The sequence below is a fragment of the Ursus maritimus genome, unplaced genomic scaffold, assembly GCF_017311325.1.
Source record: "Ursus maritimus isolate PB19 unplaced genomic scaffold, ASM1731132v1 scaffold_10, whole genome shotgun sequence".
NCBI classification, from domain to species: Eukaryota; Metazoa; Chordata; class Mammalia; order Carnivora; family Ursidae; genus Ursus; species Ursus maritimus.
This window is the reverse complement of record NW_024423344.1, coordinates 77,465,961-77,482,633: the sequence shown is the minus strand read 5'-3', so window position 1 is coordinate 77,482,633 and position 16,673 is coordinate 77,465,961. Positions and strand designations below refer to the sequence as shown.

Genomic DNA, 16,673 nt, shown 5'->3' with positions numbered 1-16,673 from the left:
TGTGCCTCGTGGGGTCACTGGAAGGGTCATCTGAGGGAGTGCAGGAACAGCGCCTGGAACAGCGCACACAGAACAGTGGCACACAGCATAGCACACACAAGCAGAAACGGTAATGGCACCACTCTAAGGAAAAACCAGTAATAATGAGTTAGCAGTTTTCAAAAAATTCAGGAACATGTAAAAGTTACGGTGCCTTCCGTAGCTTCCTTTTCAACCCTCCTTCATGAATTAAAGTCAAATTCCCTCCACAAAATACAACTCTAACCAATTTCTTTCTTTAGGGTCACCATTAGCTTACTTAACAATCTTCTTTTCTGTGTCGAAGCAGACAACGTAGCTGTGGTCCCTAAACCCTCGAAGAGTTGGGTTCTCTTTAGACTCTTGTGCAAGACCATTTGTCTCGAACACAGGTTTACTAAATGGTACATGAAAGCAGTCATACGACTAATCAAACTAAGTGCCATCACCCACAAGCTCCAAAGAGGGTTCCACGTGTTTGTACAAGGATCGCAGGGCCGGCCTCTCCGCACACAGTCCCCATTCAGCACTGTACTTCATCTCTGTCCAGTCTCATGGTTACACCCTGTGTTCTAGGCTCACAGCCTGTACCCTAACAACTTAGAAATGAACTTTTCTTCACTTCCCAGGATAACCATTCACTTCAGTTCCTTTTCCACATCACCACCAGCCATTAGAAGGGAGTCCCTCTTTCACCAATCATATCCTGATGCAGGAAACACTCTAAGTCATGCTTTTAGAAAGACCATCTCTTTTGATTCTTCAGCTGTTAGCCATTTCTTCCTTACATATCTAAATTTCTTATTCCCATACTTTCTGTACATTTGCACAAAGCAAATAAAATACAAGAGACCTGGGAAACACCTTAAAGCACCCATCTCTCTATATTAACAGATCTAAGGAGTCTTAAAATATGAGCCCTAAAATATATAAGTTTCTCAGAAGCAGTCAAGTGTAACATGTGGCTACTGTGGCAATGCAGTGATCAGCCAACGCCATACCCAAGTAAAGGAACCATGGACACAAAGCCAGAGAACCCTCCAGCTGGGCAGCAGCACCCGGTTCAGGGGCACACACTCACCTCCCCAACATACCCCAATCATCCACTCAAACTTACCAAACTTCGATACTGGCCCTGGAACAATTTTGAAGTCCGACTGTGCGAAGGCTGAGCTCCCAGAGAGTCAAAAGACTTTATCCGATGAGAAGAGGGCCGGGCACACACGGAGTCACTTCCCAGGCCGATGTCTGAAAAGGTCATGCAGAGAGAAGAGCGAGCTGAGACGCTGGCAAGCATGCACCCTCGCAGCACACCAGACTCTCAACAGGGGCAGCCCCTGGGGAACACATGGCAGAGGCAACAAAAAGCGGGCCACTCATGCATAGAAGACTGTCCACCGCAGAAACGGCCTGCACACTGGACAGAACTATTCATCAGTTCTATAGTATGATTTTCAAATTTCTTAAAGGTTTTATAACTTTTTAATATTTTCCCCTTCACATGGAAAACACAAGCCTCTCAAATTCAGAGCATCCCCCCCAGTACTGATTCCCAACACACCATCCCTGCGCACCCACTTGTCCAGGACTGAACTTCATGGTAGAAACAGGAGGAATTATTTGCAACAAAAGTAAAAGATTCTTGCTTAATAAGAAGAAAAAAAAACCCTTAGAGCTTTTAGTTAGAGACCCTTCTAAGGATTACTTCCTCAGAACGAAGGCAGCCAAGCTTTACGACACAAAGTTCTGGAAGGACTGAAGTAAAGAGGTATGAAAAGTGCCCAGCGCACTCCCTCAGTCTCTTCGTGAGTAGAGACACTCCACTTGGGCCAACCAACAAGTAAATGTTAGCAACCCATTTCTGAGAAGGGAGTTGACTAAAAAAACAGATGAGGCCATGAGGAAACTTCCCAGGGAAATCACTGTACCAAGATCCACACACCTAGCAACCTCCTAAAGCTACCACACAAAAGGGGAGCCTTCATTAAAAATATCCTTGGGGCACCTGGGTGGTTCAGTCAGTTAAGCAGCCACTCTTGCTTTCAGCTCAGGTCAGGATCTCAGGGTCATGAGACAGAGCCTCGCACAGGGCTCTGTGCTGAGCGTGGAGCCTGCTTGGGGCTCTCTCTCTCCCTTGGCCCCTCCCAAACCCCCAACTCCCCCCACACACACACGCAAGCTCTCTAAAAATAAAATATAAATAATAAAATAAAAATATCCTTAAACTGGTCATCTCCAGTTCCTATTTTTCTGGCAGATCTGCTGGGGTTGGCTTACACCGTGTCTTATGAACAGAGTTAGCTGTCAACTGCAAGTCTGAAGCTCTCATAGGAAAGCCCGGATTTGCAGCTGGTCTTGAAGCACACAGGCCGTGGCCCCACTGAGGCTACGTCCCCTGAGAGCCACGCAGGGCTGCACACATCGAGAGGGGCCCACTTACCTGGGCTTCTGTCTGTCCTTCCTGCTGCCCACCTGGCTCTACTGACACCAGAGTCTGGAAACCCAGTCCTCAAACAGCCTTGCCAGCCCAGTTTTAAATCCATAGCAGAACATCGCTAACAGGCCGCTGCCATTCTCAGGTCCTGCTTCAGGCTGTAGTAATGGCCAGCGCTTTCTACTACAGCAAGGCACAGGCCTCGGGAATCTCAAGCACAAAACCAGCTCCTCAAGGGCATTTCATGGGGATTCGGCCCAAGGTGGCAACGCGCCATACCCCTGTTCTCGCCTGACTCCACCTTTCAAGGGACCGTTTAGTGCAATGGAAGAGTCTCAGGATATCCCTATTTCCTGCTGTCTTCTGCCCAGTTAAAAGGCAAGTGTTCACCAACATACCCAAAGAACGCAAGGGTCTTTAAGTGGCAGAAGTAAAGGGAAAATATGAACATATGACAAGGCCAACAAACCTGGAACCAACAGCTGCAACTGTTATTATTCAGTCATTTAAAAGTGAGATCTAAAAAGACAGGGTCACTTCCATCACGCTGACTTCAGGGACAAAATTTAAGAGCAAATAGCCCAATATAAGAGCAAGAAGTTCTTGGGGTGCCTGGTGCGCTCAGTCAGGTGTCCAACTGTCGATTTCTGCTCAAGTCGTGATCGCAGGTCGTGGGATGGAGCCCCGCATCAGGCTCCACACTCAGTGCAGAGTCTGCCTGCAATTCTCTCTCTCTCTCTCCCGCTGCCCCTCTCCCCTCTTGCACACCAGGCACGCTCTTGCTCTAAAAAAGGGGGGTGGCCAAAAAGCCCTTTCCAGCTGAGAGGTTTCCAGTGTCAACACTGAAAGGAAGAGTACCAAGTTTATCAGGTTTATTTTGCAACTTTCCAAACGGGTCTTTGTTGAGAACACCTTACATCTCCTAAGTGTCCAATGCTCTCAAGGGTACGGGAGTAATACTTGTGCACAAGAGGGGGAAAAAACAATGGTATCGTGCTCAGGAGACGTCAGATCTGGGCCACGTTCATGACGAGGAGCACCCACCCAAGAGCACGCCCCCCCCCCATCTTCCCTAAGCTGGCACCTGTTCTTCAACTGCAGGGAGACCAAGCAAGCGGCGGCAAGGCCAAAGTGGTCCTCCTCCCTCCTGAGCAGCCACCAGAGAAGGAGGCCCTGGAGACAGGGGGTCTCTGTAAAAAATGACGTGCAGATTGCCTCTGTGTCTGCTGCTCTCGCCCCTGCCTGCACAGAGACCCCTACCAGTCCCAGGACACGCACATAAAACTGAGGCCCAGGTGGCTTATTAAAGCAGCCGGCAGTCAGGACCCACACGGCGAAGAAATGCAACCGTGCCCGCTCTGCATCGGTTTCTTCCGTTCGATTCCAGGATCTATGATTTCCGTCACTGCATTCCGCCCACTGTTACACAACTCTCTTCTAATCTGGTTGTTCACATTAAAGCTACATCCGTTACAATGTGGGATAGAGAAGGCAGCTTCAATGCCTAATAACCTTTATAAAATGCCCTCAAGTTCTGTGTGTAAAACATCAAGTCGTAGGATGATTCTAACCATGTCCATCTTTGTATCCCCTTCCGGAACTTCTCCGTCCTGGTCTCCCTCCCTCCTCCTGGATTTAGATCCTCACCGACTTCCCACACTTGCTCACAGAAGCTCCTAACTTATCAACTGAGCCAATTCCCCCAGATACTTCCACCTCAACAGCCCTAGGAGACTTTCAACTTTAAACGACACAGTCAAGCTGAGAAAACACAGCCACATCAAAAGCCCTGCCCGGGGATGGCAGGCAATGGCAGGGGCTCTGTCTGGGTGGTGCTCCCCACGCCCCACCCCATGCCTCTGCACAGGCAGGGGCAGCAGCCAGACAGCCCGCCCAGCAAACAAGTTCTAGGAAGCGGCACCTGAGTCCCTGCGCAGAGCGCACCGAAAGCTGGCGCTGCAGCCCACAGTGCTCTGACGGCTCCCCCCACACCCCATCTGAAGGGCCAGGAAGAAAATGACAAGAGCCCCTCACAAAATACACTTGAGGTTTCTTTTCAAGAGACCTCAAGGTCTAACTTGCTCCTGTAAATCTGAACCTACAAATGTATAAAGTTAAATGGAAAAAGAAAAGGGACTTTAAAACACAAGAGCCACTAAGTCCTTTAGCTCTCTAAAGACAGAGCTTCTCGGTGCTCAGGGGGCAGGCGGGGCCTCCCTCCAAGAAATCTGCACAGAAGCTCTCCTGTCCTCAGGGTCTCGGAGCCCAGCTCCATCCAGGCCCCTCCAATGAGGGATGACCCAGGCTCACAACACTGCAAACGCATAGCCTGGGCACCCTCATCACCCTCAGCAGGCCTGGCCCAGGTAGGGGTTTACTGCAGGGCCCAATTCACTGGCCACTTCCCTGGCCATGATCACCCCTCACAAACAGTCTCTGGATCTGCTCCCTAGACATAAGCTTTAATCAGCATAATCTTAATAAAAACCCAGAGAAAGTGCTTCTAGCTCCAAGACAGCCCATGAGTCTGCCCACGTGAAAAACACTTCTCCTCTACTATCATTTCAACTAGACATCTTTCCGCCCACACAAAGGAAAACACCTGCTATCCACCACAGGACCTAAGAGGAAGACTTTGATCAAATAAGAAAAGCACATCACAGCAAAAATTACAACCAAATATGTAATGTGATAGCTTATTTTAACAATTCAATAGTGCTCACTTTTGCCTTGCCAACTGAAAAGCAAATGTTTTTGCCCTTTTGTCTTCCCACCCCCTCAAGTTCAATAAAAAATTCTTACCTGCTGTTACTTTGTTTAGAGTCACTAAGGAACTGAGGACCTTGTTAAAATTCTGCCCCTGATACAAATCATTTGCATCAAATGTCTGAAAGGAAAAATTAAACAAGTTAGTAGGGTCTTATATGTCGGGTGCAGGATAAACGTAGTTCTCACAGCAATGAGAGGACCACGGCAGGATCCACTGTGCAAGTCCCAAAGACGCAGCCCGACCCGAAGGCTCAGACCAGTGAACGCGGCTTCCAGCAGAGGGGCAGGGGTCCCACCACAGTTCCTCACGCAGGCACGCTTTGGTCCGGGACACGGCGAGAGACCAGCTTCATAACCATCCACTCCCCATATGTCCCCAAACCCCTTAGCGAGCTGGGGAGGAGCCCACCCAGAGAGGGAGCTGTGGCTGCCAGCCCTCGGTGGGGCTGAGCTGACTTCACAATCCTGTCCCAGCCACAGTCCGTGTCACAGCTAGGCACAGCCAAGAGAAACCCAGAACCGACAGCACGAGGAAGGGAAAACAGAAGCAGGTTCCAGAAGGGGGACAGCTCTGAGGGGGCACCTCCACCCTCCAGGCACAGCCCTGAGGCCAAACCAGGACTATGTAGTCTGCGTCTCCTCCGACCTCAGCCACTACAGAGCGGGCACACGGGAGAGTCGGTCCTGGCACTGTCGCGCACACACACACAAATAACACGCCTGATACCTTACAGCTGCTCTATGATGTGTGCGCACACGCCAGTGCACACAGATCTCACTCCCAAATACTGCCTGAAGACTACATGTAGCTTCTGATCACCGAGGAACCTCCACAAAAAAATTTTAGTCAAATCACCTACAACTGCGCCAGAAAAATAATGAAAAGATTTCTTTCAGAGATGTCGATAACAAAGATGTGTTTAGATACCCAAACGTAAATCGTGTCAACAGCCTTCCAAGTTTCTCACAATGGGGCAGGAATGCACAAACATCACCAGTCATCCCAGGAAGGAGTAGCAGGAGGAGGGCCCCAACTTCCTCTCCAGGCTGCCTGCCACCTCCTCCCCTCCCCGCCCTCCCCTTCCTCCATCTCACACATCCTGCCAGGAACCCCCGTCTCCTTCCTGCCTCCCAGCACCCATCCCTTAACTCTCTCACAGGACTTCTCCTGTGAGGTGCCCTAACCAGGCTCTCCCAGTACACTCATAACAATGACAACTTTATGTTCCAAGAGTGTATGCCGCCCTACACTGTAAAATCTATAAACCAGATTTCACGACACCTAACATCTAGCAAAATGGCCAGCCCACAGTAAAAACTCCAATGTTTGCTGAATGGAAAATGTACCAATCAATCCACCCATCCACCCTCTGTTGTTAAATGTCACTACAAGGGACATTCATGTCAAGAGCTGCTAAGAGAAGCCATTCCAAATCTAAATGCTGCCTCCCTCAAAAAATCTTCAGTTAATAGTCTTGTGTATTTAATTTCTGAAATGAGTAAAAATCGTGAGGTTGGGTTTATTTAAACATGGGCAACCAAAAGGAAAACCAAAAATGAAAAAACTTCAGGAAAGGAGGCCATCAAGTCATGGAGTCAAGGGAGGAGCTGAACACACAGCTTGCCTTTCTAAATGCTGAAAGAAACTGAACGGAGCCCTAGCGCGTAAGTGTGGCCGCATCTACGCGCTCTGTACAGTTCCCGACGCCGTTTCCCTTCAGCGGACACACACGGTAAGGCGGATTTCATGCCAGCCCCTGCCCGTAAAAAGTATGCCTCAGAACAGAGCATCTTTAGAATCAGCTTCTGCAACACAGAATACGAGTCATTTGTTGTGATATTCAAGAAATTCCAAGCCAAGTGATAGCACGATCTAGGCTGACACATCCACCTACATTTTTAATGTGTTAGTTGTTTTTTGGGTTTGTTTTTTGTTTTTTAGAGAATTAAGAGTATTAACCTCAACAGGCGTCAGCTTCCTCACATGTAGAAGACGAACACCCCTGCACAGCTGTGACATGCAGCAGCAGCTCATCTGCAGGTCTCTCGGCTCTAAAGCTCTCACTTTAGAGATAGAAAAATTAAATGTGTGGCATTCTACGAGAAGAATTCTACATAAAAAGTCTACTAACCTTCATTGTGGTGAGGCAGCAGCAAGTCACAAAACCCAGAAAAACAGGATGTTGAAAACTGAAGTTTCCTGTTATTCCAGAACTATATATCTTTCTTACTTGGATATCTGGAAGCCTCTGGTTGGCTGAAGCTGCCCGCCAATGGGCTTCAATGTGACATCAGAACTTAAGTGAATTCACACGTGTACCACATTTCTTAACAGGAAACTACACAATGAGAGGAGACAAGTGCTTGCCACTGAGAAAAAACACATATTCTGGATCAAGGAAATGTTCTGACTAAAACCCTTCTCTAGAAAGAGACAGCAGACTATTTCCTGAATCAGGAATCTGTTCAACAGAAACCAAAACCAGAAAAATTTTCGAGTATATAGTTTATACTATGGGAACAGGAGCAAAGTCTTGTGAGGACTTTTATAGAAAGATCTCAGCAAAAGTCAGTCCACGTGGAGAAGGACCAGGACACTCAGCACACTAAATTACCCAGGGGCACTCAGTGCCCAAGGGCACCCGCCCTACCTCACGGCCGAACCATGGTGCCCAAAGAGCAGCACATGCCCACCCTGGCTGGGGTCACGAGCCAGCAGGAGGGAAGGAAGTAAACACCAAGGTCCGCCTTTCCTCAGGTGGCACCGGGAGCAGTGGTTCTCGGGGCGGGCTGCATGGTAGATCTCCAGGAATTTAGAAAACCAAGATACTCAAGCCAAATCCCAGCCCAATTATATCAGCATCTCTGAGGAGCAACCTCCCATCAAAATGTTAACACTCCCCAGGCAATTCCGCCCAGCTCAGGGGGAGAAACATGCCCCTGGAGAGACAAGGAAGGTGTGAATCCTCTCCCCAGGCAGGCTCACCCCCATGACCATAAGGACAGCAAGGACGGAACACTCAATATCCCAGAGACCTTGGAAAAGCATATTGCCAAAACTCACCTCATCTTCACATTTAAGTGAATTAAATGTACGGCGGAATCCAATATTCTCAAAATAAAATTATCCTACCAGTTTCCCCCCAAAATAGTAAAATATTAAAAAATCAGTAAATTTAATGTCAAAAGAAACCAAGAGTGACACACAGCAAACATAAACCACAGGGAAAGGCAGACAGAAGGGTGCAGAGCTGCAAGTGAGGCACGGAGGTGCTCTCCACAGCGCCTCCTCGAGGGCTCACCAGGGCGAGCTGCCCACCCTGCTCTGCTGGAAGGCTGCCCCCCTGCCTGTTCCAGCCTCAGATGACGGGAGGCACGGAAGTCCTCAGCACCTCGGGTTCCTCGCCCTTAGCATGGGAAGGAAGAACACACACTGGCGATGACAAGGATAGGAAGCAGCAACGTGCAAATGTCTCGCATTCTGGAAAAGGAACGAGGTGTAAAAACTCTGAATCAGGGGTGCTTGGGTGGCTCAGTCGTTAAGCGTCTGCTTTCGGCTCGGGGCGTGATCCCGGCGTTCTGGAATCGAGCCCCACATAAGGCTTCTCCACTAGGAGCCTGCTTCTTCCTCTCCTACTCCCCCTGCTTGTGTTCCCTCTCTCGCTGGCTGTCTCTGTCAAATAAATAAATAAAATCTTTAAAAAATAAATAAATAAAATAAAATAAAATGAAAACTCTGAATCAGGTACGCCAAGCCTGTGGTTTCCTGTAAAACTGACATATCAGTAACTACATTTTACCAAAGAAAATTGTTTTCTAAAACACAGCTACCAAGAAAAAAGCATCCTGGATGACTGGGGGTGCTGTGGAACAGACACCTCACAGACCATCCAGAGAAGGGAGTGCAGGTGTCCATACCACATGCTGCACAGGGCGGCCCCATGCGCCTTCTGGCCCCGCCCTCCACTGCTCTGCACCAGCCAGGTTTCAGCTCCGGCTCCCACAGGAGATGACCCCACTCCATCAAAGTGCTTGGGTTCCCATCCTCAAAGCTGCTGCCTCTCACAGACTAGCTCTCTTGCTCACACCTTTCCACCTTGATGGCGTGGACACTGTGGCACCCCGAGGCTCCTGGACAGAAATACACCAGCCCAGAAGAGGAGAGTGCCCCCTTCCACGCCGGCCTACACTCGGGTCTGCTCACAGTGGGGACGAACTGCACCTGCTGCCTGGGACTCCTCCCTGTCACCAAACAGCCACCCCCCTTGCGAATGCTTCCACAGAATGGTCACTCCCTGCACTGTCTGCCCAACACTCAACTATTCAAAGCCCTTTCACACAATTAACTCTTGGGGCGGGAATCATGGTCAACCTCACCCCAGCGCATTTTTAACACAGTGGGAAACAACCACAAATCCAAGCAGCACAGGCGGCAGAGGTAGGGGTGTAGGCAGCGTGAGCCTCAGGGCAGCTGCTGTGAGTGGGGCTCATGCAGAGCAGACAGACGCCGCCAGCAGCGGAGGAAGTGCTGCCCCCTAAGGCCGCCACAGCATCCCGGCTAGTGGGCCTGACTGGGGAGACAGATCTCCTTGCAACAGGAGGGAAACGATATTAAATCTGAGACTCTCAGTCGGGGGTCCCGCCTCCCCAACCAGGAAGGGGCTGCTAGGAACCTGCCCACACAGTCTGCAGCCCGAAGAGGGCCAGCCTCCCCTGCCCCGGACTCCGGCACAGTGGAGGCGGCAGCCGCAGGCCAGCTACACACGGTGCTCACCTACATCTTGGCCCCCAACTCGGGATCTGCTGGATACCCGAAGGAATGTGGGGTTCCCTCACAGCTGCAGCCTCTGGCATGAGCTCTGACAGCACCACAAATCTACCAAAAACTACCCCATCAAGGAACAAAGGCTGTGGCTTTCTCCATCAATCCCTCCACCAAAAAAAGGAGATTAACACAAAATTAAGATAAAAAGTTCCGAAATTCAAGTTGATGAAAGTGTATTCCAGAAGTACAATTACCGGCAGAGAAGTCTGAAGAGAAACATGCACATACAGACATGACAGAATCACCCCCAAAACTAAAGACTTCCTTTATCAGGGGAAGATGCCAAACATCAAAAAGATTCTAACTAAGAGCATACTCTCCTCGATTCAATCAGAGCAGGGCACTGCCATCATCTTTTTTTTCTTTTTTTAAGATTTTATTTATTTATTTGACAGAGAAATAGCCAGCGAGAGAGGGAACACAGCAGGGGAGTAGGAGAGGAAGAAGCAGGCTCCCAGTGGAGGAGCCCGACGTGGGACTCGATCCCGGAACACCGGGATCACGCCCTGAGCCGAAGGCAGATGCTTAACAACTGCGCCACCCAGGCGCCCCCTGCCATCGTCTTTCTAAGAGCATCAGAACACTTTTCCCCCAGGCTTGGCCAAACGCCCCCAGGCCAGCGGGCAGGCAGCACAGAACGTCACAGACAGTGAACACCTCCTGGGGACACCTCCCTGGCCAAGCGGTGATGTCAGGGTGGACAGCGGCTCTCGGAGGGGATGCAGCTGTGTCCTCCAACTCCACTCGAAGACTGAGCTTCATCAACAAAAGAGCACATCACTAAGCCAGCTGACACCAAAAGCTACCAACGAAGGCTCCAGGCTGTTTCTCTACCAACACCGGCTAGTCCTGGATGTCCCCCAACAAGGTACAATTTGAAAGAAAGGGGAGACTGATGCAAAGGGCTCCGAACAGAGCAGAACGGGCAAGACATGAAGTGGAGACCAGACAGAACACAAGCCAGGCTGCGGCACACACAGTCGCCGGCCACCCCATGTCACTCTGAGAGAACAGGAAAGTTAGTCCATGAGAGCAGATGTAAACCAGGACCATCCCAGACAAACCAGGCTAGATGCCCCCCCCAAATCTAGGAGCTCCCAATGCAAACCAGGATGAAGGGCAAGGCAGGACAGCACATGCGCACGGGCCTGCCGGCCTGTGGAAGCTCACTGCACGGCCTGGACACCACCTTCCTCACCGGAGGAACAAAGACTCCACTAGCCCACCTGCAAGGGCACCTCTGACACACGACACCACTTAAAGGATGACCAGCCCTTGGGAGGAAAGGCAAATCAGGGTCCAAGGAGTTAGCAGAGGAGAAAATGTGGGGGAGAAGGGTAAAGGGTGGCAGGGTCACAAGGTGGCCTTTCTGAGACTTTCGTAAAGGCTGCACGAGAGGGGAGACACCGCACAAGGCCACAAAGGAGGAGCAAGGCACTCCTCTGCACACTTGTTTCCAGGGAAAGGAGGCTCCAGGCTCTGGATGACAGGGAGATGGGCAAAGCAAAGTGCCACAGACCTGGCAGGACCCCCTTCCCACCTGCAGGCAAGAGGCACGCACACGCGAGCAGCAGCCTGCCCTCGGAAAAGGCCGGAGGCCGCCAGCAGCTCTGGTACACTAGCACCTGCCACAAGAGAGCAGAAAGGGCTTCGGAAAGAAGGGGACAAATAGGTATGGTCTCAGATGTGGGGACACTCAGCTACAGACGGAAAGCAGCAGGGAGAAGGTGCGCCACCTGTGTCAGGAGGACACCAGCTGGCCTGAGAGGCCACCTGCCCAGCGTCCCTCCCTAATCTGCCTGGAAGAGGACCAGAGGAACCAGCTCCTCAGAGCACCCACCACGCTGACCACTCATCCCCAGAAATACTGTCAGTGACATCACCAGAAGGGTCGACACAGGCCATCAAAGACCTGAATATCTGGCCCAGATTCACCTTCCTAGCCTTAACTTCTGGTAGTCCTCTAAAAATTTTCTATTTTGACATATTCCTTATTTATATGGTCACATTTAAATACCAAGGTTAGCCCCTGAACACCAGAAATCAGGAAGGCTCGCCTGTACAGGAAAATGGGGTTGTGTCACACAGGTCAAGCAAGCATCACCAGCATCCATGTGGCAGGGCAGTGCCAGGAGGGTGACCCCCCGTGTGTATCCGCGAGAGCACCCAAATGCATAAACCTCTACCTCGATACAGGAGGACTGTTTTAGGAGGAGCCACTGTGGTTTTCAGGAAAGCCTGAACCAACAGAATATTGTTGTAAAATAAATAGGTTTCAAAGACACAAGTGCTAAGAGCAGATGCTGACCCAATGTGGAACTGTCACAGTCATCACACTGTTTTCGAACTTCTTTGTCTAACTCAAGGTCACTGCAGCTGCTGTGCCTACACGCTCCCCCACTCACTGCCACGCCTTCCCTGGGCTCCGGCCAACGAGATGTGAGCACGCAGACACGCACCCGCTCCAAGCAGGACGAGGCACACCCGCCCCAAGCGGAAGCTGGAGGAGCCTTGGGGTGTTTCAACCAACCTCCCTGGTCTTTTCCTTTCAAGGAGAGTGGTAGCAGCTCCAGTCTGGGCCTTGCCTCAGCCTGGATCCCAGAGCACAGCAACACCTCACCTGCAGTGAACATGTCCCCGGTGGGAGAGCCCCTAGTGTCCGAAGCCTTGGAGACGTGGGGGCTGCTGATTAACGCACCTGGCAAGAACTGGCCTGGCACCCATACGCCGCACTGCCCCCAAAAGCACTGATTCTTGAAGGGGAGAGAGTACATCTTCAAAACACACACACACACACACACACACACACACACACACGAAAGATAATAAGTGAAGCGGTTAGGTCACTTGAGAGTCCGGCCATGTTAACACCAAAGGGCAAACGTTGAAAGCTCTCCGCTGGCTGAGACAGACTTCTCCGTTATTCAAAACAGGAACAACTGTTCCCCACAAAGTACTTCTCATTCCAGAGCAAACAAATTTCCCTCCCTTCCCAAACTCTGGACACGGTCATCACGTAAGTCCTAAAGGGAGAGGCTTTACAGCAGCCTCGGAGAAGCTGCCTGCCGGCCAGCCTGAAAGCTCACTCCTGCCCACCCACCCGGGACCGAGTCACAGCCTGTGCTAGGTGCCCTACGAGCCAGCAGAGGGCATCACCACCTGAACCTCCAGGAGCCCTACTACTTGTCCATGTCTACACAGCAAGTCACTCAGACCCCGAGGCTTAGCCCAGCTCCCTCACAGGTTGCAGGTGTCAGGAGTTCCAAGCGGCCCCACCGGGGGAACACGGCTCTGGTCTCTCAGAGAGGTGGCCTGAAGGCGCCCCGGGGCTGCGTCCAAACCATGGCTGTGGAGGGTGGCCGCTCCTCCAGTCTGCACAGCAGTGAGGCCAACAGAGAGGGGGTGCAAGCACGCAACGGACAGGACACCGCGGTGCCTGCAACTCGGGAGCTGCGCAACTGCAGACCCGCACGCCAGGCCGCTCGTGGGGAGGCCCCAGCGCGGCGCCACCTTTAGGAGGGAGGACAGTGCTCGAAAACCACCGGGGTGTCCACCCACCATGGGAGCCCTACCCTCGTGTGCCACCCCTCTCTCCACATCCCCTGACCACACCTTCTAACCAGATGGTCAGGTCTAGCAGCCATCCTGCAGCGGGGACACCCCTGACAAAGAAGGGGGACAGGGTTCCCACTAAGGTCACCAACTTAGTAAGACCTGAAAGGCTCTCCCAGCCAACACTGGTGGGCCTACCTCACCCTGGCTTCCAAATTCACGGACAGTACTGGAAATCAGAACTACCTCCCACAGGATAAAGCAGCAAGTTTTATAGCAAAAAACAGAGCATGTTATACATCACACAACAAAGAGGTCATCAGTTAAATCTTTCAACCGCCAGTGAAACTCAAACTGGCTTAAAACAGCTCCAGCTGGTGGAACTAACAAGTCAAGAAAGCAAGAGCCGCAGCACAGAAACTGGAAGCTTGGGGGCCATCTTTTCAGTCTCCTTTCCTTGGTGTGGGCTGCAGATTCGGGAATGTTCTTCCTGGTGAGGCAAAGCAGCCCCAGGCCACAGCCAACAAGCCTGCCATCTGAGGAGCACATGGCTGGCCTGGAGTCACACGTCACAAGCCCACAGCCACGGAGGCAGAGCAGCTCGGAGCGCCAAGCGCAAACCCACAAGGGCGCCCCCACCCGCACAGTGCCCAGGCTGCAGAGATGCCGGAAGACGTGGCAGCAGCAGTATTCAGGTTACCTCGGCCACCGTCCACACCGCCCCCCCGAGGCTCAAGAAATGCAGCAACTCCGCCTAATCGCACCCCACCACCACCACCACTCTGGCCCATGGTGCCCTCAACAAGGAGGGCACACACACCTCAAAGATGCCACTGGCTGAGGACACCGAAGGCTAGACCCAACAAGAAAACACCAGGGAACGGAAAGGAATGCTCTCAGGGCTAACGGAGAGAGTCCCACAGGTGCGGCTGGCCAAGCACGTTCAACTCACCTAGCTTTAACACTCCAAACACGAGACAGCTCCTCCAGGGAGTTTATGAGAAAGCTATTTTTGATGCAAGAAACTTACTTTTGGCACAGTTCTGGAGTCTGGTTCGCAAAGTTTAAAAATACAGTTTTGTCCTACCACATTGTCAAAAGGAATCTGATTTTGTGACGAGACGAGTAGAGAAGAATCTTTAAGTCATGCTATTTCAGTTTAATGCAAATGGTCCATACTGATGGGGATATGTGAAGAACAGGACCCAACAGGGATTTCGCCTCCTTGGCTTCTGTAGGTTTCGTTCTTAATTCTGCCTACTCCTACGCTCCAGGATAAAATTAGTTTGACGATGGATTCTATCAATACATACCGCGGTCACCCAATATGCCCCCAAACGATTATTCATTTTAAAATGAGAACTCGAGCCTATCTGATTTTGTAGTTTCCACTGTATCAATGCCCAAACACAAAAAAAGGACAGGGACCACCCATGTAAAAAGAAACTCCAGACACATCTTTTAGGGAGTTTCCAGGAAAAGGGGGGTGACAAAATCCTAAGGAGGGCAGGAAGATAAGCAGCACAATGAAAGCATCGGTCAGTCTTCACCCTCCATGGAGGAGCAATGGTCACAAGCAGAAACCACGAGAGAAGCTGAAGCACCGCCAGGCAGGGAGGCCCCTGGGTGCTGTGAAGACTTCATGACCAACTTTGTTTTACAAAGGAGAAAACTAGGTTCCCGGGCTCCAAAAGACTGTGTAACAAAGGACCCAGGAGAGCAAAGACGGGAAGCAGATCAGTCACTGCATGTGTCCTCGGCCGCGTGCATGCATGTGTGCAGGTTCGCAGCAAGCAGGGCAGCGGGAAGGGGCAGCGGTCGCAGACACACCCGCACAGATGCGGCACCCCACCAGCCTACACCAGGCCCCTAGTCTGCCTGCTGATGCCAAGGAGGCAGGCCTGCAAAAAACAGCCCCCACTAGTTGCCAAACTGGGCTCTGGGCAGATGCGCAACCTGCTAGAGCTTAAGATAAGTTAGGTGTGAACATTTAGAGCCAGAAAGGTAATAAACACATTGCATTAAAAACTTAGAGCCAATCATTACAAAACTCAAACTCTGAGAAAGGTCTCAGAGATGGTAAAGTGAACACACACACTACTCTCATCCCTCTCGAGGTTCCACCAAAATGACAGAAAAGGCTTTAAATAATAAAGGAATCTATCACAGTATGAAGGTCCACATTAAGCACTTCCCGATAGGACCTATGAAAATACGGATCACCACTTGTGTAGAATTCTTACCTAAAATGTTTAACGTGAACCAGATGCCACCCAGACCACGGGCACTCTACAGGATAATAACCACCCTGGCCTCCTCAAAAAACGTCAAAGTCCTAATCAATGATAAAGGTGGAAGAATTGTTCTGGAAACTAAAGGAAAAGGTTCTCATTTTAAAGATGGACGTGCTAGGTATTGAAAGGCAAATATCCTGAGGTCTACCACACAGTTTAAGTGACTAGCAAAATAAAAGTACCTAAATACTCAGAGCAAAAGGGCAAAGTGTCTGGATGGTAAACTGAGTGAAGGCTCAGGGTGCTCGCACTAGTCTTCCACACTGTCAGCTTCAATTTTTCCAAGAAAAGGGCAGGGGCAGGTTAGGAGGTTCATTTGAGCACCCCCAACTATTCCCAGAATCTTTTAAGTAGAAAATAAAAGCATTCACTCGCCACCCACACAAGGACTCAAAACGAACAATCCCAACAGGCCCCGTGTCACTTCAGGGTCCCCATGGCTGCCTCACCCACCCCCTTCCCACCCCCTGCGCGCTGGGCTGGCCGGGCCCGCAAGGAAAAGGCTGGAGGAGAGCGCACTTCCCACCGCCCGTCCGAAGCTGGGCAGGATCCTTGGCTCTCCTGCAAGCATGGATGGAATCACCACAGTTCCCTCTCCCAGCCAGAGCTCTCGGGCCTCACCAAACCCGAATCTGAGGGACTCAATGGGGTCAGTTTTAAAAACCACACTAATTAAGTCAAACTCTCCAGGGGAACCCTGGAGTCCATATTTTAAAAGCTCCCCACTCTGCAACCCAAGTGGACACTCCCTGACAGTCCTCCCTGAAGGGAAGGGGACAGG

The 16,673-nt window shown here is 51.0% G+C and overlaps 1 protein-coding gene across 4 annotated transcripts in view; it reads right to left on the bottom strand.

The window, feature by feature from the left end:
- Window positions 1-16,673, bottom strand: part of ARHGEF7 (Rho guanine nucleotide exchange factor 7) — a 126,322-nt gene that overhangs the window by 69,435 nt on the left and 40,214 nt on the right. For 3 of the 4 annotated variants that reach the window (XM_040624693.1, XM_040624675.1, XM_040624689.1), the window contains exons 3-4: window positions 5,255-5,339; window positions 1,136-1,266 (exon numbers count right to left, since the gene is read on the bottom strand). In XM_040624693.1, coding sequence (XP_040480627.1) covers window positions 1,136-1,266; window positions 5,255-5,339 — 216 coding nt within the window. Of the gene's footprint in view, window positions 1-1,135; window positions 1,267-5,254; window positions 5,340-7,353; window positions 7,405-16,673 lie in introns of those variants that run through there. The other variant, XM_008684969.2, reaches the window with a different exon arrangement.